This window comes from Rhea pennata, chromosome 3 (assembly GCF_028389875.1).
Source record: "Rhea pennata isolate bPtePen1 chromosome 3, bPtePen1.pri, whole genome shotgun sequence".
Classification (NCBI taxonomy): Eukaryota; Metazoa; Chordata; class Aves; order Rheiformes; family Rheidae; genus Rhea; species Rhea pennata.
The window spans coordinates 114,215,249-114,237,249 of NC_084665.1; the positions used below are offsets into that span (position 1 = coordinate 114,215,249).

At 41.3% G+C, this 22,001-nt stretch overlaps 1 protein-coding gene and 1 long non-coding RNA gene across 2 annotated transcripts; one reads left to right on the forward strand and one right to left on the reverse strand.

Annotated features, from left to right (window-relative positions):
• The first annotated feature begins 326 nt into the window (after positions 1-326).
• SLC66A3 (solute carrier family 66 member 3) lies at positions 327-13,766 on the forward strand. Its single transcript, XM_062573038.1, has 7 exons — positions 327-486; positions 3,337-3,419; positions 3,927-3,996; positions 4,528-4,585; positions 5,868-5,988; positions 11,348-11,389; positions 13,433-13,766. The coding sequence occupies exons 1-7, from the start codon at positions 344-346 to the stop codon at positions 13,519-13,521; spliced, it is 606 nt and encodes a 201-aa protein (XP_062429022.1). The 5' UTR covers positions 327-343; the 3' UTR covers positions 13,522-13,766.
• Positions 13,686-21,328, reverse strand: LOC134138838 (uncharacterized). Its single transcript, XR_009958030.1, has 2 exons — positions 20,546-21,328; positions 13,686-16,208 (listed from the first exon to the last, which is right to left on the reverse strand). It is a non-coding gene; the product is annotated as an uncharacterized LOC134138838 (long non-coding RNA).
• Positions 21,329-22,001: the final 673 nt, after the last annotated feature.

Here is a 22,001-nt window from a genome sequence, read left to right on the forward strand (position 1 = left end):
CTCTCTCTCACGCAGAACACGCGCTGCGCGAACGGCCGACACCGCGGGGAGGCAGGCACGGGGCAAGCAGGGGCCTACGCCGGCGCCCGCGAGCGCGGAGGGCCGCGAGCTCCGCCGCGGCCGGGAAGCGCCGCGCCGGCGGCGCCCGGCCTCCCCTGCCCGGGCATCAAGCGCCCGGAGCACTTCGCCACGGCCCCCCGAGCCTGTGAGACCGGGCCGTGCCGTGCCGTGCCGTGCCGTGCCGTGCCGGTTCCTCGCCCCTCCCCGCGTCGGGGCGCGGTCCCGCCACGCCGCGCCGCGGGTTTCCCATTCCGGGCTGGCCGCGGGCGCGCAGCGCAGCGAGATGGCGCCGGCGCTGCTGGACCTGGCCAACTGGAGCACCTGGGCGGTGTGCGCGGTGATCAAGCTGCCGCAGGTGGCGGCGGTGCTGGCGGCCCGGTCGGCGCGGGGCGTCAGCGTGGGGAGCCTCGTGCTGGAGCTGATCGGGTAAGGCGGCGGCCGCGGCGGGGGAGGAGAGGAGAGGACAGGAGGGGAGGGGACGGGACGGGACGGGACAGGAGCCGCGCCGCGGGCGCTCGGCCGGGAGGGGGAGGCAGCCGTTCGGGTTTGGCCCGGGGCGGGGGGAAGGCAGCCGTTGGGGCGTGGCCGCGGGGGGGGGAAGGCAGCCGTTGGGGGCGTGGCCGGGGGAAAGGCAGCCGTTGGGGCGTGGCCTCGGGGGGGGGGAAAGGCAGCCGTTGGGGTGTGGCCTCGGGGGGGGGAAAGGCAGCCGTTGGGGTGTGGCCTCGGGGGGGGAAAGGCAGCCGTTGGGGCGTGGCCTCGGGGGGGGGAAAGGCAGCCGTTGGGGTGTGGCCTCGGGGGGGGAAAGGCAGCCGTTGGGGCGTGGCCTCGGGGGGGGGAAAGGCAGCCGTTGGGGCGTGGCCGCGGGGGCGCAGCGTCCCCTCCGAGCGTTGGGTCGCTCGAGCTGTCTGCTCTGATCGGGCGCTTCGTGGTCACCGATAAAGACGTGCACTCAGTTGAGTGGCTGCTCAAAGGGTGAGGCAGTCACCAGCTGAGTGGTCCTGGCTCTGTGAGATTTTTAAACTGCTCCTTTTTATAACCCGTGATTAATCCCTGTAATCACGTGTTTGTACTGCTGTCACCCTCTTCTGAGCTGGCTGACCGCTTTGTACATCTGTCATGTGCGGGTGCTGCATTGCCTATTAATTCCGTGTAGCAAACCTTTGGAGCAGAAACTTCTCATTTTAAAGCAGGCCTGTGCTGTCAGTTAAAGCAAAGCTACTTTTAAACTTGCCGGATGCCAATCTGTACCACCCGTCTAGCTAAGGGGAATGCCTATTGTTGGGTTTAAGCCATATGCTTAGGTGATTAAATGATCTGTGCTGTGTTGTGCAAGTAATTGTGCCAGTCAGACAGACATCTCTGACCCTGATTAGTAAAATTTAGTCATTCTGGAAGAAAACTGCAAACCATAATTCTTACAAGATCTCACAATTTCACAGGATTTTTCAGTCAAACTAATAATCTTCTGTTGGCTAAATCTTGGTTAGATAGGGTTAGAATGGAAAACAAGCTGAGAAAATGAACTGTGTGGGTGTATATGCAAATAGGAGCATGTGAGGAAAAATACCTTGAAAAGCATTGTGTTTGCTGAACCAAATCATGGAGGTTGCTAGATCATCCAACTGGATGATTATCAGTTCTCTGAACCAATCTAAAAATGTGCTTTATTTATTCAGAAAAATCACCTCACAAAAATGGCTTGTTCTTTCTGAATGTATCTGTTTTTCGTTAGGGGCACAGTTGTTGCCTGAGTCCTGATCTTGCAGAGCCTTAGGTACTTACCTACTGTCTGTACATAATTGAACAGAAACCTTGTTATTTCCTGCTGCAACTGCCAACATACATGCAGGCATATGTGTCTCTACAGCACTGAATCCTTTACCATTAAGAGTAAATGCTGTTGCTTATTACTGTTATTTACTCCCTATACTTAATACGCCTAAGAGCAAGTGAATGGAACTCAAGCTAAAGCAAAGAATTTTGACAAAGGGGATAACTTACCCTGAAGTCCCAGACAAAAAGCAGTAGCAGCATTTTAAAATTACTCATGTATGTTGGTGTGTATGGAAACACCTGTATGAGGACTTCAGATGAGAGAAGGTGGTGGAGAAGCCGTAAAGAGCACCTCACCATCTGCCTGATAACCACAGCATTTTAGGTACTGCACCTGCCCTGTGTTTCAGACAAAACTGTTTTGACAGAGTTTCAAAAAGGCTTTTTTGAAACACTTACCATGACTCTTATTTTTATTTATTTAGTGGAACTATTTCTCCTACAACCTTTAAGACCTGTGACTGTAGATAAAAGATATGTTGGGTCTAGCTGCAGAGATTTTTTTGATCTAATTGTACAAATTAGGATGGTTCTGCTGTCAGAGTTCAACAACCTGATGGACAAGTGACACAGAGGATTAGTGCTGATGCCAAGAGGTGTAATTTTACTCTGCTGAAAAAAATAAGATTTCTAGGAAGTCCTGAGAGAATTCAGGTATTTCAATTCTGAATATTTTAAAAGCCAGTTTCCCCCAGGGGAGACATTCTTTATGCCATCCTTCTACAGGGGAAGTCAGTAGTTCTTCCTCACCTAGAACTATGTCCTATGAGTCCTTTTTCTTTTCTGTGCAAACTCTGCAGGTCTGGAGTTTCTATCTCTATGGACTTGTATGAAAGTTTAGGATCAGACAAGTAAAAAAAAGCATGATAAAAGTTTGATTCCTTTTGAATATTATAATAGCAGAAAAAAAAGAAGAATTGCCATTGTTTGGTACAGTTAAAAACGCTCTCAGTCAACTTGGTATAGCTACACTTGGCAATGTTAAAGCAGTGAAGCCTGGATGGCTTGAAAGATGTTTCTATGCCTGTAAAAACTTAATTTATAGATAGAATTGGCTACATTAACAGAGAAATAAGAGCTATTCCAGAAGTACCAAAGAAGACTGCAAAGAGAAGGTAACTCCTAGATCTGGAAACCTTTATTTCTTTCTCATCAATTGTAATTGATAAAATGATGCCTTTAAGACTGTGCCACGAAGACCTTGACAAGAAATGTGGGCAGCTCTCAACATTTTACTCAGTTTGAGAGTAACAGAAATAGACTGCAGAACCATCATGGCTGGCACTTTGTATTCATATTTATTTGATAAGTTTGACAGCGGGACATGTACCTGCCTGGAGCCTTTTGGCACAACCAAAAGATATGTTAAAAGAGAAAAAGAAGTTTGCAAGGAGCTGTCATGTCCTTTTGTGCAGTGACACTGTTTCGTGTCTTTTTGTTCAGCTTCCTTGTATTTCTGAAGTACCAGATTTATTATGGCTACCCTCTACAGACTTACCTGGAATATCCTATCATCATTGCACAAGGTAATATTTTTAAGCCAGTTTTGGAAATAAAAGAGGGCTCATTCAACATTCAGGGTTCTGCATGTGTGTACGATACTCCACTATAGTAATGTGAATCCGCTGACTGGTTCTAGCTGGGGTTGGAATGGGTGGAGGGGAATGAACATCTCAAATATAATTGAATTCCTCCTATATGTTTTATGAAAATAGATGGTCAAGTGGAGGAGAAAGGTCTAATTAATTCCCCCCACATGAACTGCTTACAGTGGGGCTGCAGTATAAGCTCATTCTTTATCCATTAATTCTTTATCCAGTCAGTCCATGTGGGAGAAACCTTATAAATTCTCCAAACTGGGAAAAGCCTCTTTTTGGTGCTGGCAGTGTATTGGACATCAGTCAAATTAGACCAACCTGTAAGAAACCTGCTTCCTTAGGTATGGTGTTCAGTGGAGTTACTTTCTTCTGTCTAGAATGGTATTTAGGCCCTTTATCTCCCTTCTGTAACAAGCAATTTTTTATTTATTTCAGATGTCATTCTCTTTTTGTTTATTCTGCACTTCAGTGGAAACATGAAACAAGCTTTGCTCTACACAGTCACGTATCCTTTCAGATTTGGCAGTATCTGTTTATGTAGCTTATTTGGTAGTTCTTTGCCTAGCTATGTCATTATTTGTTTTGTATTACTATTGTAAATTATATTCAGTCATGTTCTAGGAGGCCAACAACAGATGAGGAGTAAGATTGATTCTTAATTTACATCCTTGCTAGAAATGCAGGTTCGAAATGATGAAACATCTTAATTTGATTCCTATCCATGCAGATTATACTTGCTATGATGAACACAGTAGCTGTTTTTTAAAACTATAGAATTTGGGCATAAATCTCATGCCATGTGCTTTGGAGCAGGTCTTGAGAAACTCAACATGCCATTCAATCAAAGACACTTTGATTTGTAGGAGCATTTACTGTTTCCCTCAGTGCTTAATTTGTTTTATCCAGATTGTATGGTCTGTGTACAAAGTTTCAATAAGATTATTTCCAGATGTTAGAAAAAGCTAATTCCCCAGCAAGTTTTGAGAGCTTGGGTACCTTAAAATTTGCAGTGCTATGAAACTTGACATTACTTAAGATTTGTGGGGGGGTGGTACATGCTGACACTGCAGAAGTGGGTACTAGACCTGGCCATGGTAAGTGTTACTTGATTACTTGGAATTATGTCCCTATATGAAATCATTCTTTCTGAAAGTCTTTATTAGTGAACATCTTCCCTTATATTTGTCCTTGAGAGAATTCATCATTTAGGTTAGCTTTCGGAACAACCAACCAGTTTTCAAATATAAGTGTTTCTCTCACTTCTGTGTGAAGTTTGAAAACACAGCACTTGCAACACAGTCTCTGCGCAGAAAAACCTGTGTGTTCTGAGGTATAATTGTGTTAACCTCATTGGCAAGTTGAGAGTGTTAAAACTGCTGGCATCACTTTGTCACTATAGTGTTAAAAATAGCAAAGGTTTAAGATGTTGAAAAAAGAGACATTAGTTTCTTTAGGCCTAATTCTATAGTCCCCATTAATAAATCTTTAACATGAGAGGAGAAAAAGAGAGCATTGAAGTATTTGAAAGGGACAGTGTTAAATATTTCACAAGATCTTTTTTTTTCCTTTGGTCATAGAATTTTGTGAGAAAAATATCATCTGATAATGTTCTATGTAGTATTAAAGATACTTTATACAGATACTTTAGAAGGTCTTTGCCCTTTTTATAAGAGAGAAAGTTGATTTAGATGAACTGGAGTTTCTACTGTAAAAGATAATACAAATGGGGATAAAAGCTTCTTAGTTTACTACTGATCCTTACTTGCAGGAGAAATCCAGGCATGGCATAAAGCCCCACGTAGAGATCATCTCCACTCTCTACCCACTACCTTTGCAAAATCTCCCTTAAAAGGATGACAGGTTGAATAGTCCTTTTTCCTTCATTTTTTCCCCACCAACTGGACTCATTTTACACACATTCTTGTCAGTTTTCTCATTCTTTTATTGTTTTGTTTGGCAGACAGAATGGTAACAGATGGTATGAATCAACCTTTCTGTTTAGACTAGATCAGTCTCATTTCAACTAACTTTTGTAAACAGTTTTATGTTGCAGGTTGGGGGGAGTTACTACTTGCACCTCTTATTGTAGTTCCGTATGTCAAGCCTTTGCCAACAGCAGTACCTCAGAACTCAGTCACTGGTTTATGACAACTTTATTTTTTTTGCCTCACAGTTCCTTAATAGGAAGCTGTAATGTTTGGTTACAAAAAATTGAAAAAATGGTTTTTCTATTTTAAACGAAAAGGCTATTCTTAATTTTTAGTAAAGTGCATCCTAACAGTTAACCATAAACTAAACACTCAGATAATACAATGGCAGAGACAGAGGTTCTTTCTTTTCTCTTCAGAGGTTCTTTTCTTTTTATATGCTTTGCAGAATTTGTGCACGCTAATCAGCGCAGCAAGTAAGCTTGCTCAGCTGCAGTGTCTCTGGCAGACAAAAGATTCTGGACAAGTGAGCGCCTTGACCTGGAGTATGTCTGCATATACCTGTGCAAGTAAGCTATGGACAATTTGGTGCAAAGCACTGAGTTTTAATTTTATAAAATGATTTTTGCTCCAAGTGCCTGTGTCAATTTGTCTTTGCTAAACCACAGATAAAAATCTTGCCTAATGTAGTTTTCCATACTGAACACTGAGCCCAGCCCACTTCTAAATGGGGCAGCGGCCCTAGTGGCAAAGGCAGAGGTACTCAGTGCCGCCTTCTCCTCAGCCTTTGCTGGTAAAACCAGTCCTCAGGAATCTCAAGCCCTTCAGACCCCAGGGGAAGCCTGGAGCAATGGCTTCTCTATGGCAGAAGATCAGGTTAGGAAACACTTAAACAAACTGAGCATACACAAGTCTCCACCTGACCAGGAAGAGAAAGTTGGTGAGGCCTTCTATAGACAGCTGGAAGTAGCCTCATGATCACAGGCCCTGGTTCTCATGGGGGACTTCAACCACCCTGACATCTGCTGGAGGGACTACAGAGCAAGGCACAAACAGTCCAGGAGGCTCCTGCAATGCATTGATGATAACTTCTTGTCGCAAATGGTGGAGCAGCCTATGATGAAGGGTGTCCTGCTGGACCTTGTCCTTACCAACAGAGAGGGACTGGTTAGAGATGTGAAGGCTGGGGGCAGCCTTGGCTTCAGTGACCACGAGATGGTGGAGTTCAGGATCCTGCAGGAAAGAAGTGAGGCAACAAGCAGGATTGCAACCCTGGACTTCAGGAGAGCAGATTTTGGGCTCTTCAGAGACCTGTTTGGAAGAATCCCACGGGTTAAGGCCCTAGAAGGAAGGGGGGTCCATGAGAGCTGGCTAATATTCAAACGTCACTTCTTCCAAGCTCAAGAGCGGTGCATCCCTATGAGTAAGAAGTGCAGCAAAAGGGGCAGGAGACCTGCATAGGTGAGCAAGGAGCTCTTGGCCAAATTCAGGCAGAAGAAGAAAATAGAATGTGGAAGAGGGGAGAGGCTACTTGGGAAAATTATATGAAAGCAGTCAGAGTATGTAGAGATGCGACGAGGAAGGCTAAGGCCCGGCTAGAACAGAGTCTGGCAAAGGACGTTAAGGACAACAGGAAGGGCTTCTTCAAATACATCAGCAGCAAGAGGAAGACTAGGGAAAATGTGGGCCCGCTACTGAATGGGGCAAGGGCCCTGGTGACAAGGGATACAGAGAAGGAGGAATTACTGAATGCTTCAGTCTTCACTGCTAAGGGCAGCCCCCAGGAATCCTGCAGCCTGGATGTGAGGGAGAAAGTCCAGAGAAGGGAACACTTTGCTTTGGTTGAGGAGGATAGGATTAGAGACCTTCTGGGTAGGCTAGACATCCACAAATCCATGGGCCCGGATGGGATGCACCCATGAATACTGAGGGAGCTGGTGGGTGCTATTGCCAAGCTACTCTCCATCATCTTTGAAAGGTCCTGGAGAACTGGAAGCCTGCGCATGTTGGGGTGCCTGAGGACTGAAAGAAAGCCAGTATCACTCCAGTCTTCAAGAAGGGCAAGAAGGAGGACCCAGGCAACTCTAGGCCAGTCAGGGTCACCTCCAGCCCTGGAAAGGTGATGGAACAGCTCATTCTGGATGTCATCTCCAGGCATATGGAGGAAAAGACGGTGATCAGGAGTAGCCAGCATGGATTCACCAAGGGGAAATCCTGCTTAACCAATCTGATAGCCTTCTATGATGGCATGACTGGCTGGGTAGATGAGGGGAGAGCAGTGGACATTGTGTACCTTGACTTCAGCAAGGCTTTTGACACTGTCTCCCATATCATCTTCCTAGATAAGCTCAGGAAGTGTGGGTTAGACGAGTGGACAGTGAGGTGAATTGAGAACTGGCTGAAAGGCAGAGCTCAGAGGGTTGTCATCAGTGGCATGGAGTCTAGTTGGAGGCCTGTGGCTAGTGGAGTCCCCCAGGGCTCAGCACTGGGTCCCACCCTGTTCAACTTCTTCATCAATGACCTGGATGAGGGGACAGAGTGCATCTGCAGCAAGTTTGCTGATGATACCAAGCTGGGAGGAGTGGCTGACACACCCGAGGCCTGTGCTGCTGCCATTCAGAGAGACTTGGACAGGCTGGAGAGCAGGGCAGAGAGGAACCTCCTGAAGTTCAACAAGGGCAAGTGCAGAGTCCTGCACCTAGGGAAAAATAACCCTAGGCACCAGTACAAGCTGGGGGCTGAGCTTCTGGAGAGCAGCTCTGCAGCTCTGGGAGTGCTGGTGGATGACAGGTTGACCATGAACCAGCAATGTGCCCTTGTGGCCAAGAAGGCCAATGGTCTCCTGGGATGCATTAGGAGGAGTGTTGTCAGCAGATCGAGGGAGGTGATCCTGGCCCTCTACTCTGCCCTGGGAAGGCCTCATCTCGAGGACTGTCTCCAGTTCTGGACTCCCCAGGACAAGAGAGACAGGCAGCTACTGGAGAGAGTCCAGCACAGGGCTACGAGGATGATCCGAGGGCTGGAGCATCTGCCCTCTGAGGAACAGCTGTGAGAGCTGGGCCTGTTTAGCCTAGGGAAGAGAAGACTGAGGGGGGATCTTATCAATGTGTACAAGTACCTGAAGGGAGGGTGCCAAGGGGATGAGAACAAACTCTTTTCAATGGTGCCATGTGACAGGACAAGAGGCAATGGGCAGAAACTGAAGCACAGGCAGTTCTGCCTGACCGTGAGGGGGAATTTCTTCCCTGTGAGAGTGATGGAGCACTGGTACAGGTTGCCCAGAGAGGTTGTGGAGTCTCCTTGTCTGGAGATCTTCAAGGCTCGCCTGGATGCAACCCTGTCTACCATGCTGTAGGTGACCGTACTGAGCAGGGAAGTTGGACTAGATGATCTCCAGAGGTTCCTTTCAACCTTGCTGATTCTATGATTCTATTCTATGATTCTAAGTCCATGGGCCCTGAAAAGGATTCACCTATGAGGTGAGGTGGCTAATGTCATTGCAAGGCCACTTTCAGTCATCTTTGAAAGGTCTTGGTGATCAGGAGAGGTGGCAGAGGACTGAAAGAGAGCAAATGTCACTTCTGTCTTCAGGAAGGGCAATAAAGAAAATCCAGGGAACTACAGGCTGGATGGCTTCACGTCAATCCCTGGGATATTATCTCCAGAAAAGTGAAGGACAGGAAGGCAATCGGTAGTAATGAGCATGCATTTGTGAACGGGAAATTGTGTTTAACCAACCTTATAACCTTCTATGATGAGAAGACTGACTCGTGGATGAGGGAAGAGCAGTGGATGTTGTTTATCTTGATTTTAGTAAGATTCTCAACACTGTCCCTCCCATAACATCCCCATAGACATGCTGATGATCTACAAGCTAGATGGTGAACAGTGAGGTAGACTAAAAATTGGCTGAACTGCTAGTCCCAGAGGGTTGTGAGTAGTGGCACAAAGTCCAGCCAGAGGCTAGTCACTGGTGGTGTTCCTGAGGTCACACCACTGGATCAAATACTATGTAATACCTTTATTAAAGACCTGGATGATAGGATCAAACGCGCCCTCAGCAAGTTTTCAGATGATACAAAACTAGGAGTAGCGGCTGATACACCACAGGGCTGTGCTGCCGTTCAGAGGGACCTCAATAGGCTGGAGAAATATGCAGAGAGGAACCTCATGAGGTTCAACAAAGGGAAGTACTGAGTCCTGCACCTGGAGAGGAATAACACTATACCCCAATACAGGCTGGGGGCTGATTTGCTGGAAAGCAGTATTGTACAGAAGGCCTGAGGGTTCTGGAGGACACCAGGTTGAGCCAGCAATACGCCTCTGTGGCAAAGTTGACCAACTGTATCCCAGGCTGCATTAGGCAGAGCATTGCTAGCAAGTTGAAGGAGGTGATCCTTCCCCTCTACTCAGCCCTGGTGGAGTGCTGTGTCCAATGCTGGGCTCCCCAGTACAAGGAAGACATGGACTGGGGCATACTGGAGCATCTGTCATAGGAGGAGAGGCTGAGAGCTGAAATTGTTCAGCCTGCAGTAAACAAGGCTCAGGGGTGGATTTTATCAATGTAGATAAATATCTGATAGGAGAGAATAAAGAAGATGGAGTCAGTCTCTTCTCAATGGTGCCTAGTGGCAGGATGAGAGGCAGTGGGCACAAACTGAAATACAGGAAATGCCATCTGAACATAAGACAACAGTTCTTCACTGTGAGGGTGACTGCATGCTGGAACAGGCTGCCCTGTGGAGTTCCCATCCTTAGAGATATTCAAACCTGACAGGGCATGGTTCTGAGCAACCTGTTCTAGCCAGCCCTGGTTGAACAAGGAGTTGCACCAGCTGATCTCCAGCGGCTGCTTCCAACCTCAGCTGTTCTGTGAAACTAAAACAACAGCCAGGCTCTTGAAATGAAGTTTTATCTTTGCCATCAGCTCAATATTTGACTTAGATTCCTTTGATCATTATTTCATGTTGTCCAATAAAGATGAAAAAAATTGAGAGTGCCTTTATGAAGAAAATATCTCAACATTCTAGGATTTAATAAAATTATCAATGATCCAGCATGAAAAGGTACTAACCTTTTTAGTTTATAGACAGACAATGCTGATTTGGAAAAGCATCTACTAACAAATATATGCTTAATGTTGAGTACCTCTAACTTTGTATAAATAGTTTGCTCAACAGGGTGAATTTAAGAATACATTGAGAGCAGTAATTTGGACAGTTTTTGTATGTTTGGATAAATAGCTGGTGGTCAGAATGAACACTTCTACAACTCTTCAGCAGAAGTGCCGTTGTTGTATTTACAAAACTTGTTTAAAGCATTCTTAAATAAAGTGTATTGCTGCTGGATCTATTCATTTGTGAAACAAATGGTTTGAAGTCAAATGATTAAAGCTTGTTATGTCAGACAAATAATAGCAATAATCTTTTAAATTTATTTCTTATAAATAAGAAATATAACATTTAGATATCATCTGTTGTGTGTAGAGAAGCTGATTTCCTTGTATTTGCAGTAAGCCTAAAGGCATGCATGTGAACATTTAAAATTTATGAAGCTAAGTCATGGCAACTTGATTGTGGGTGTAGCTTAGTATCAACTACCGAAGGAGGGATTGAACAGAAAGGGAGCAGTAAACATTCACCACATCCCACCTAGTGAAATATATAAAAATATGTTTTTGAATTCTAACTACACCAGTGATTCTTTTGCTAAAAAAATACCCTTAATACAGTGTCAGTCAGGTTTGAGAGCTTGGACTCAGGCTAAAATACTGAAGAGCGGACATACTAAAAAGGGGTATGTTTACATAAGGTATATTTTCATGCAGGATTACCCTCCATTGCAGAACAGGTGTGTCACATCATCATTTTTTTTAAAATATAAACATGTCATATCTAGTCCACTAATCACAATTCCTTCAATTTACAGCAAGAATAATTACAACTTTAATGACTACGAATGATCTTATAGGTGAGTAAAGTATGAAATTTTCTGCCTTTCCAAGAAAACAACTGCCATGGTAGTAACTGTTTTGTAAAGCAGTTTCTGTTCTCAGAAGAACAAATTATAAAACAAGTTTTAATACAGTGAGGGAAGGAGTTACTGCTAAAACAAGTATCACAAGATTACAAATGAAGAAATAAAGAAAACAAAAGAAGAAAATCTGCTTAAGTTTGTCATATGTTGATACAGTGGTTAGGGAACCATAATTGCTTTTAAAAGGAAAAAGCACTACAAGATTTACTTAATTAGGAAAATACCAGAATAAAGTGTTAAAAAAAAATCTTTTCTATTTAAATACACTAATAAATCCATTTAGTAAATTAAAATACAATAATCTTATACATCTATAATAAATGAGTAGTAGCTTTTCCAAATAATAAGTGGTTTCTTTTTTTTTTCATTCTAGGATTTATGCATTAAAAAAAATCTTTTATAAAACTGTTTAAAAGTCAGCTAGTGTAAATAGTTTTAGGCAGGACTTTTAGAAAGAAGTTTATAGTGGAGTGAAAAGCAGGCTAGTAGAAAACTCATCCCAAACTAACTTAAAACATAGAATTAGCAGATAATTTCATTACAAAGGAAAGCTATTTAACAGCTTATTACCATCCTATGAAAAAGAGTGATCATGACATAACTGACAGAGCTAAGGAGTGCAGCATGTTTTTCAATACATGATTCAAAATCATGATTTAGTAGTGGATGTAAGGATGGTAACAAAATCACATTGTACTTTATCTAGTGGATCTTTGTTCTAGTTCAAGGCTAATATTTCAGCAGAAGCATCATTTGAATTGATTTTTTTAAAAAGCAGCCCTCTGGAGCACAATAAGGCTCTAGTTTTACAAGCATTTAAGATGGCTTTTTCACTGGAAAAGGAAGTCCGTTTTTCAATTGCTCATTTCCGTTCCCGTGCTTGCTGCTTTCTCTGCCCCAGAATACAAGCTTGTATTCAGTTAACTGGAACACCAAAAAATGAGCAAGGCATACACATATATTTAATCTAGGTCAGTTATTGAGTGCAGTTCACACACAGCTGCATGCTTATGCTGGTAAGAACACAGACAAAAGGGAGAAAAATACTGTCTAAAAGTGCCAGGAAAACCAAAACCCTTGAAAGTAAAGCTGGGTTTAGTTGAAGATACTCTTTAAAATATAGCACAGTATACTTTGCGACATGAAAGATACAGCAGCAAACACAGATAAGGCAATGTTAAAGGAAAATGAGTCTAGTCAACTTCTAAAACTTAATACTTTTGTCATGTTCATCTTGGTTGCTAAAACTGTCAAAGATCACTTCTGAAAGGAAGTTTGTCTGTGAATGCTCCATTTGCCAAATGGATATTAGATATATTTATACTACAAATTGCAGTCTCACAGGTAGAGATACTGTGCTTATTTTGGTTTTAAAAAATTCTGAAAGTTAATCAAGATAGTGAGCAAACAGTACTTTTTAATGAATTGTCAGTTTTCTCTCATTAAAATCTCATAGTCTGAAATACTTCTTTATCCCTGAAGTCAGAGCTTAACAGATGGTATTACAGACTAATCCTTCTATTATGAACAACACACGCAAGTAAAAAACACATGAGTTGCTACTCTGAGTTTCATGTTGGGTGTAAATATAAATTTAAACGAGACTCCTCAAACTTGTGCTACTCTGCAGGTTTTGTCCCAAAAGAATTAAAGATACTATGTTGTATTATTTTCGCTGTCACTCAGCGAATGCTAAATGCTCTTTTCTGCTATGCTCTTGTCCACTGTTTCTCTCTTCTTAAGCAAAATGTGCATGCTGAATTTACTCTGAGAATTTCTGGATTCCTAAACATGGTAATTTAAATCAGTTAGTTGCAATGAGTTGTGGAACGGAAACCAGACAATTTATACACTGGCAAAAGTTTACAAAACAATTTGTCTTCCTAAAGTGACAGCAGTTTTGTTTGTTTGTTTGTTTGTTTTTGTTTTTGTTTTTTTTTGTATTTATACTTACAAGTTTTTTTTTCCTCCTTTTAGTTCTCATCCGTTTCATAACCATGCTCATTCTCAATATCTGGGTCACAGCCACAATCCTGCACTACAGGAAAACTAAAAAGACTGATTAGAAGATAACCCATCAGTCCACAATATATTTACCATAAAAAACCTGGAATAATTAAGCTTAAACAACAAAACAGGGTGTGAGAAAGTGTTCTCTCTTAAGCTTTTCTAGTATTTTTCCCTAAACATGCATAGTACATTTTCTGTTAGAAATAATTCTAATAAGATACTCCATTTAAACAGCATTTTTTTATTGGTCATTTAAGACAAGTTTCACTGATACCACATTTTCTCTGGAATTTTTTACTAAATGAACAAGGTATTTTGTATTTAGATTTTTATATATTTTCATACCACTTCAGTAGTTTCTGGTTACATATAAGCAGTTTTCTTCAATTATACAAGAGCAATTTTGCACCAACGTATTAATCATGTTTCTGCATCTGCTATAAGTTTCAAAAATAACAGTAGATGTTTGTCGTTTTCTTGCAAGCAACTCATTATTAGACATTAACTATCAGTGTTGTAGGATAAAGAAAATCTGAATCAAGGCTTAATTCAAAATAAGGTTCTAAATGTGTTTTATTAAGTCACAGATCCAGTTGGGGTTGCAGCACTTACACACAACACTTAAGTACTATAATTTATACAGCTGATACAGGATACCTACAGTCAATTTTTCAATATACTCAGGGTTTTCTTTAACCATAAAAGCCAAAACTCAACTATGACTTCTTTTTTAACATTGCAACTTGAACTCTCAAATTTGAACTATTCAACTTAGGAATAAGCAGAGACTACAATGTATAGAAATGGATGAAACTAACAGAGTTAGAAACTATGTTCAAGCAGAAATTCCTGAACTGATACTCAGAGTCTCCAAATGTAGTCTGTGCTGATGATCACTTGATAATGTGCAGTTTGAGGCACCAAAAGTAAACTTCTCTCTCTCTTTTTTTTTTTTTTTTTTTTTTGGATGTCATTATTCTGTGCTTTGTTAAATTTTTAGCCTTTCTTTGCTGAGGAATGCAGAGACTGCACTTAAATTTTTGCTTAGGATATTCTAATCAATTTGCACTAGGTATATTAAAAAAAGGGGAAAGGAGTGACTTGAATAACTATTAAGGAGGGATTTTGCTTTTGGAAGTAATACATTTCCAGCCAGTAGTTAGAGGTGGATCATAGGGCTTGCCCTTATTTCTCATCACTACATTCTCCAAATGGACAAAATATTCCTTTATAGTTTTACTATTGATATGGCATATTGAAACCAAGGCACCCTTGATCCTGGCACCCTTGAAAAGTACGGGAAGACTCCATTGACTGACTGCATTTGAGGCAGTTTTTTTTTTTTTTCCAACATGTTATAAATCATCGGACACTTGTGGAACAGCAATATCTGCAAAAGCAGACCTTTCTGCCAGGGCACGCTCCCTGGGACAGAAGTCTAGTCATGCAATCAGATTGAGACCTTCAGGATCAAAAAACATAGCTGCCTTGTAAACTTTGATTTTGGAGTGATAGGAAGAGGCATCTGTGGACATGTGATTCTATGTATCTGTAGTTATGCAGAGCAAGTTAAAAGATGGGGATTTGTTTTTCCAGTGCTCCAGTAAAATGTATAAATGCTCAAAAGTGTCTGTGTTGGCTGAGAAAGTATTTGTAAGCAGTCTGTTACTGATTTTGTTATAACTGCAGAATATCTTAAGTGGTTTATATACTTTGGTGGCATATGATATATTTTTCAGGTCATATTAATAAAGGATATTCTTAATGATTGATTAATGTCATTCTTACAGTCAACCTTCATTCATTTTCTTCCTGTTCCCATATAGGAATAAAAAAAATGGATATTCATTACACATCATTAATGGGCAGCTTTAACCTTAATACTTGAAATATCATGTCATATATTAACCTGTACAATGCTGAAGAGCTCCAAGATATCTTAAAGAAAAAAAAGCACTTACTTCTCATCCATATTTTTCTTTGAATTAAAGCCTCTTCTTGATAAAGATCATCATGCTATTTGTTTAAATCAAAACCTTGTCTGTTATGGACATCTTTCATACTCCTGAGTGATGCTGTAGCAAATTCAAGACATTCCATCATTCTTTGTTTGAAGATCAGCACTTCAAGTTGGGTTTTTCTTCATCAGAAAATACTGAAAATCCATTTTAAGAAGTCCTTTACAAGTTACTTAACATATTTAGAATAAATAAGCATAAAAACCTGTGGAAATAAAGAGACTGAGGAAAAGAAACAGAGCTAGATAATTCAGAAGATGAAAGTGAAATAAATTTGTGGATTTGGAAAACAGGACCATCAGTTCTCTCTCAAGATTCAAGAAAACAAATCAGAAGGTAGTGGTAGCTAAGTTTATGTGCACTTGTTTTTCCAGAGAATAATTTATTTCACTTTTGAAAGGCAGAAATATGGTCAAATTTTGCATAAGCCTCATAAAGATAACAGCTTTAAACAAGATAGACTGTTTAAAACTTGTCATTCAACAGTATCACGCAGAACACAGCCAAGTTGTTCGTTGCATAATACAACGACAGACCAAAGACATGCAGAGAAAGTGTCTTGGATTTGTTTCAGTGTTTGTAAGCCAATAAGCAACTTTTATTTACAGAGTTTGAAGTAACACACCTCCATTCACTCGTCTTGTAGAAGTGCTGATCTACATGTTCATTGTCTATTTCGTGCTCACAGCATGAAATAAAGTTTTCATGAAGTGTGAGTTTTCTTTCTGTGAAAATACAAGATTTAAGTTCTACAGTCAATTGAAAGTTTAGTATAAATCCAATTACGAATATGATAAATTATGACCACATTTGGTAACAGAAAGCAATAATCTGCATTTAGCCATAAAGTTCAGTTGAATAGTATGAAACCAAATAAATTTTTATTAGATTTACTATCCATTAAAAAAAAAAAAAAAAAAAAAGACTAGGACATGATTCTAGGCATACCAGCTTGCCATTTTTTAAATGAGGATATAGACAGTAGGGGATGTGTAGCTAAGAGGTCTCTTTCTGAACTGCTCTCAATGAACAGGAAAATCACACACAAACGCAGAAATGCAATAAACAGTGCTAATGAACATAGGTATCTCCCATACCTGACCTACAGGCTTCCATACGTGCATTCCATTCAGTGCATTTTGCACTGAATCCCAGATTCCTTAGAGGCATAGCCAGATGTGTTACTTTTCGATACACTAATCCAAAGATTTTATTGCTCTGACCATGCAGTGCTCCCTGTCCCAACCTGATCCCTGAGCCTCTTCTACTGGCTTACATTGCGCAGGTAGCTGGTCCCTAACCTGGTTTTGCTAAGTCATCTGTTAGAACAGGAAAGAAAGGGGAAACATCACTTCTGGTGTTCAGAAGCAGGCTTTTAGAGCACCTCAACTCTGGAGAAACAGGTTCATCTGCAATTAGCTAAAAAGTCTTGAACAGCTTGCAACTTTCAAAGGACTTTCATTCTATCTTATATATGAGGTAAAATTACTCTTACCCCACCACACCATCATTATCCTTTCAAAGGGATATAACTGAAAAAAAGAAAAGTAACACAGAAACCACAAGAGGAACTATTATAAGCGATAAGCTACATAGATGTGGAGATGAGCTATGTGAGTGAGGTAGTTTTCCAGCCATGTATTTTCTGTGGTGATATATAACAATTATTTTCCTGATAATTTTTTTGGCTGATTTGTTCCATTGTCTTCCACATTCTTCAACTACAGAGATTTTTATTTATCTATGCAGGGGAAGATGAAATGTTGCCTTCATCATTAATAATGGTTTAAGAGTACCCCAGTTTGGAATAGGAGGAAGTTGAAAATGGTTGAAAAAACTTAAAATTGGAAGACATTGAATTCTTGGTGTGCACAGAATTTAATTTGTTTGCTTTTAGCTAGAGTTCTCTAAGATAAGAGGTCTTGGGAGAGTATGGTATGGATACCTAACAGATGCCTAAGAGCCAAAATAAATACATCCCAAAGATCCTGCCAGTCAATCACTTCTGTTGGTAGTGGTCCTGGCAGACCTCAGGTGTTTCCTGCCTGATGGCAACATAGGCATAGGCATCATAATTCAAGATGTCAACTGTTCTATCGCACCTTAAGAAGTGGTTTAGGATAAGCACCATCCCTACCTGGAAGAAAATCTGATTTTGCATTAAGGGATAAGAGCTTTTCCACACTACAGATTATTTCTAATGAAATGCAATTGCAGTGATCCTAAGGACAACTTAAGCAATTGCCACAATTTTGTTCATTTCCATTTCCTTTTCCTTTTGAAGTTTGTTGCTATTGTCTTTTAAATTGTCAGTAATCCAAACAAGCACTTCTACCTATTATCTATTCACAGGAAAACAATTTCTAACAAGATGGCAGACATCTTGCTTTATCTGGCAAGTATTCTTGAAACTAATTCAAAGCAATGAAACAAGAAAAGCGAGCTAAAAATGATTATGATTCTTTGAGTAGTAACATGGCTCAAGGCTAAAGAATACCATTAAACAGTGCTGTAGTTGTACGTCTGTGCATATCGCTACTCTGGGATGTACATGTTTTACACCTTTGGAGACTTTGCTCAACATCAAGATATTGACGTTTTTCATGCTATTCAAAAAGCATAAATGGCAGAAAATGCTTCCTATGCCTCAGTAGTCTCTCAGTCATGTAAATCAGATGATAGAGCTCTAATGAAACAGGAATTGAGCTCATGTAGAGCATATTTTAAATTATTCCAGTTACTGTAAAGAAATTAGTCTCTTTTCCTTTGAGGAATTGTTTGCACATGTATTCCATGGAGCTGGCTTTCAAGGCAATAACTGAATTTGTTTTTCCTGAAATGCACAGTTCTCATGGTCCCTCTGCGTTCCATAGTATTTTCCTATCTCAATGATCGTGGTGTTTCTTTTAAGGTTGCAGGTATGCTCACCAGCCCAAAACTCCCACTGCTATAGCTCTGAACAGTATAGAAAGCATATAAGGGAGCTCCCTTCCTGCATTGCTCCAGAGGGACAAGTTTTATCTTAGGGGTGACTGAATCTCAGCTGGCTTCCCATATACCAAGACTGCAGTATGCTGGACAACATCATACAAGTGCATGAAGTCACGTGATCCATCAAGTAAAGGTAAGTTCTGAAGTTGCTGTCACACCAGGATGGGGCTGCACAAGATTACTTGAAAAATGAAAGACTGTGGCTGGCCAGGGAGCCCAAGCTCAGCCCGATGAGTGCGCAACCATATTCACACAATGGGGCTTCTGTTTCCTGGCTATTTCAGACTTACAGCAGTTAAAAATTTAAATATCTTAGATACCTGCAAGAAAGATTTCACAAATTCACTTGTTAATAAAGGGTAGCACATACCTTAGATACACTGCTAACATGGCAATTTAGTGCTTAACTTGTAAACAGGTGGCAAGCCCAAGGGAAAAATCTGGTATTGGCAGTGATCCCACAAGTGTCATGCACTTCTTGTTGGCAGACATAGGCAGGCAGGCAATGTAAGGCCAGTGAGCCAAAGGGAGCAGATTGTGGTAGATAACATCACCATCTTCAATGGCCAAACTAAGTCTCCTGCTCCAAAATGAACCACCTCTGTTTTTTCTGTTAGGATTTTCTACAGTAACAGCTGTGGAGCCCTCTCCCACTGCAATGTTGGTGAATGCTTACCAAGTGCTGCATCAGTATCTTGGACAGAAGATTCCTAAAGAGCTAAAAAGGGTGATGGCAGGTGGCAGGATGAACTGGACAACCTAAGAGACACACTCGGATATAACATGGGACTATACATACAAGTTAGTTTACATCTCTCAACAAACACTGAAGGCTTAGACCTCAAAATAGGGTGAAACAAGTGAGATGTCAAACAAGTGAGGTGCCTTGGTTGTGGAAACATTTCAACACCGCTCCTCCAAGCTACCTAAAAAGGGCTGCAGGGACATGCAGTTACTGCTCTGGGCCCTTTCTTACTCTTTCTGGAGTTCTTTGAAGTATGGGGGACTACATATCACACTTCACAGTTCTGCTCCCCAATGTAACGGTCCTTTTTACTGTGACATTTATTTTGATGACTTTTAACTTGGGGCTTTTTTAAACGTTTGCTCGAGCAAGAGCAGCACTGGTCACATCTAGCAGCACATTTGTGGTAGCAAGTGTCAGTAACTGACTTTCTGACCCGTGTAAAATAATGCTTCCTGCCTACAAAGGAAACATTCACACCCCTTATCTTCCTAGCAAGGCCTAGCAATTAGCATTCCTGAACTGCAACACATGGTGGTGTGTATGTGCTAAGTCCCTACATCTTGGAATCATGATTTTCTGGGGAGCTCTACCATTCACTGAAGTAATTTCTAGAAAGTAATGGACTATGTGTGTTTAGATATAGTGTTTTTCTTTCCTGCCATATATATTTATCAGTAGTGTTGCTTCATTTCTTAGATGAGAATGTCCAAATACCTTATTTTCTACTTTAAGGTTACTTCAACAAGGAACATACATTAGTTTAAGAACTGCTCCATCAATTCCCTTTATAGAGATCCAAGAGAAAAGTCCATCACTCTCATGAGGGATATTTCAAAGAAGGAAGGCAAAAATTCCATGATCATGAAACACTGATAATCTGCTAAGTGGTCTATAGTATCATCTTAAAAAAATAACAAATAATGTTTTCAATTTGAACTGCAGCACGGGCACACGTAGTAGTCCATGAACTATTCTGAAGATTGACAGTAATCTGCTGAAAAAAACAACTGAATCACTATTCTGATATGAATACCAAGGAAAAGTACTGCTTTAACCAGAAGGGTGTAGGAGACTGATATACTCCAATTCTTTGTACTGCAGCATAGCCTATTATCATATTTGGGTTTAAAAATAGAAGAATTTAGGTGATGGTAGGACTTCTTAAGAGCCCTGCAGCTATGAAGACTGTCTTCATGAAAGTTCTCCCTTTTTACAGCATCATCCCCCAAATAACCTCAAAAGCATAGAGGGGTGTAGGCACTTAAGACTAAGATATAAATCCTCTCCAAGGATGATTCAATGATACATTGCACGAGTACTTACGCAAATGCTCAAAATTCTAATTATTGCTTGACACTGACTGAGACACTGAAGAAAGTAAGCGAATTCTCTCTAGCAGCAGCTTTGCTGGTCTTGGTGACTCAGGAGAGCTGTAGAATGCCTGTTGACGATGTAAGAGGTTCAGATTCTTCAGCACAAGTGGGAAGAAATTCTGACACTTAGTGACTTCTTAAATCTGGCCACTGATACTGACTGCAAAGATTCTTGAGCCTTTTGTGTGTCTGTTCAGACAAGGGATACTATGGTTCACATCATGTTTTGGTTACAGCATCAACCATTCCAAGGAGCACAAGAGCCACATGTTTTCTTTAGTACACACATTTAGCACTGGATCGCTGGCATCAGCTTAAGGACTGAGCTTTGGCAGGAACTGCTGAGACTAGGAAATCACAATATGCAAACAGGACAGAATTGGAATTATCCTTTCAAAAAAGGCCTTTGTGACAACTGACACAGATGACAACTCAGATAGATTTTTTTTTTTTTTAATCCAACTTCAGTGTTGGTGAGCTCTTAGATAAGAACCAAAGAGTAACTTCCCTACAAGTGTCCTGAGCTTCTGGCTGCAAGTTTGGCCCCTGATTCTTCAAAGGAGTTAAGTTGTGGCTTGGATATGCTGTCCTTATACTCTTGTGAAACAAAGGGACTTGCAATGAGAGAACTTCTATAGATGCAATCATCCTGGCCATTAAAAAAAAAAAAAAAAAAAAACAGAAACGTTTAATCTTCAGTGACCTTAAGACAACCGTTCCTTACCCCAAGAATACTCCCTTCTCTTAAAACTTAAAGAGGTTATCCTTGGACAACAAGGAAACAAAATGATCTTCAGGAGCCAATATTTAAAAAGTTTGTTGCTGTCCGCAGATCAGCAGAGAGGAGCTCTGTCTTGAGCAGAAAGACAAGCGAGAAGAACAGAAAGGCAGCTATGCCTTTTGGGTTCTGGGTACAAAAAGTTCAGGTGCATCATACCATTGACCAAATTATCTCCACAGGACAGCTCAACAGGGCCCACACTGCTGGTTCATTTGGGGACAAACTGCGTGAGGGAGAACTGAGGAACGCTACATTACTTCCGTCCTTAGAGGCACTGAAAACTCCAATAGACAAGGCCTTGAGCAATCCATTGCAAGTTAGTCCTGCTGTGAGGTAGAGGCTGGACCAGAGGACCTCCAGAGCTCACTTCCAGCCTGTATCTTCTATAATAGCTTCTAAATACAGCCTGCTGTATTTACTAACAACAACTTGTACATGTATACAATGTACGTACTATAAAACACTTCCTAAAATGTCAGGCTTAGTAGGACCCCTCGGATTCACAGTAAATCAGAGCAAGCCAAGTGGAGGAAGTGCAACAGATCCAGCTCCAGCATCTGATGGCCTGCTAAGGCAGCTCCATTTGAGCCTGCCCACATACCACTTTCCTCCACGCACAGCATTT

Excerpts from the sequence above, each read along its gene's own strand:
- SLC66A3 (XM_062573038.1), top strand. The coding sequence starts at position 344 with ATGGCGCCGGCGCTGCTGGACCTGGCCAACTGGAGCACCTGGGCGGTG. Across the intron at positions 487-3,336 it reads CTCGTGCTGGAGCTGATCGG|CTTCCTTGTATTTCTGAAGT; the intron begins GTAAGGCGGCGG and ends CTTTTTGTTCAG. Across the intron at positions 11,390-13,432 it reads GACTACGAATGATCTTATAG|TTCTCATCCGTTTCATAACC; the intron begins GTGAGTAAAGTA and ends TCCTCCTTTTAG.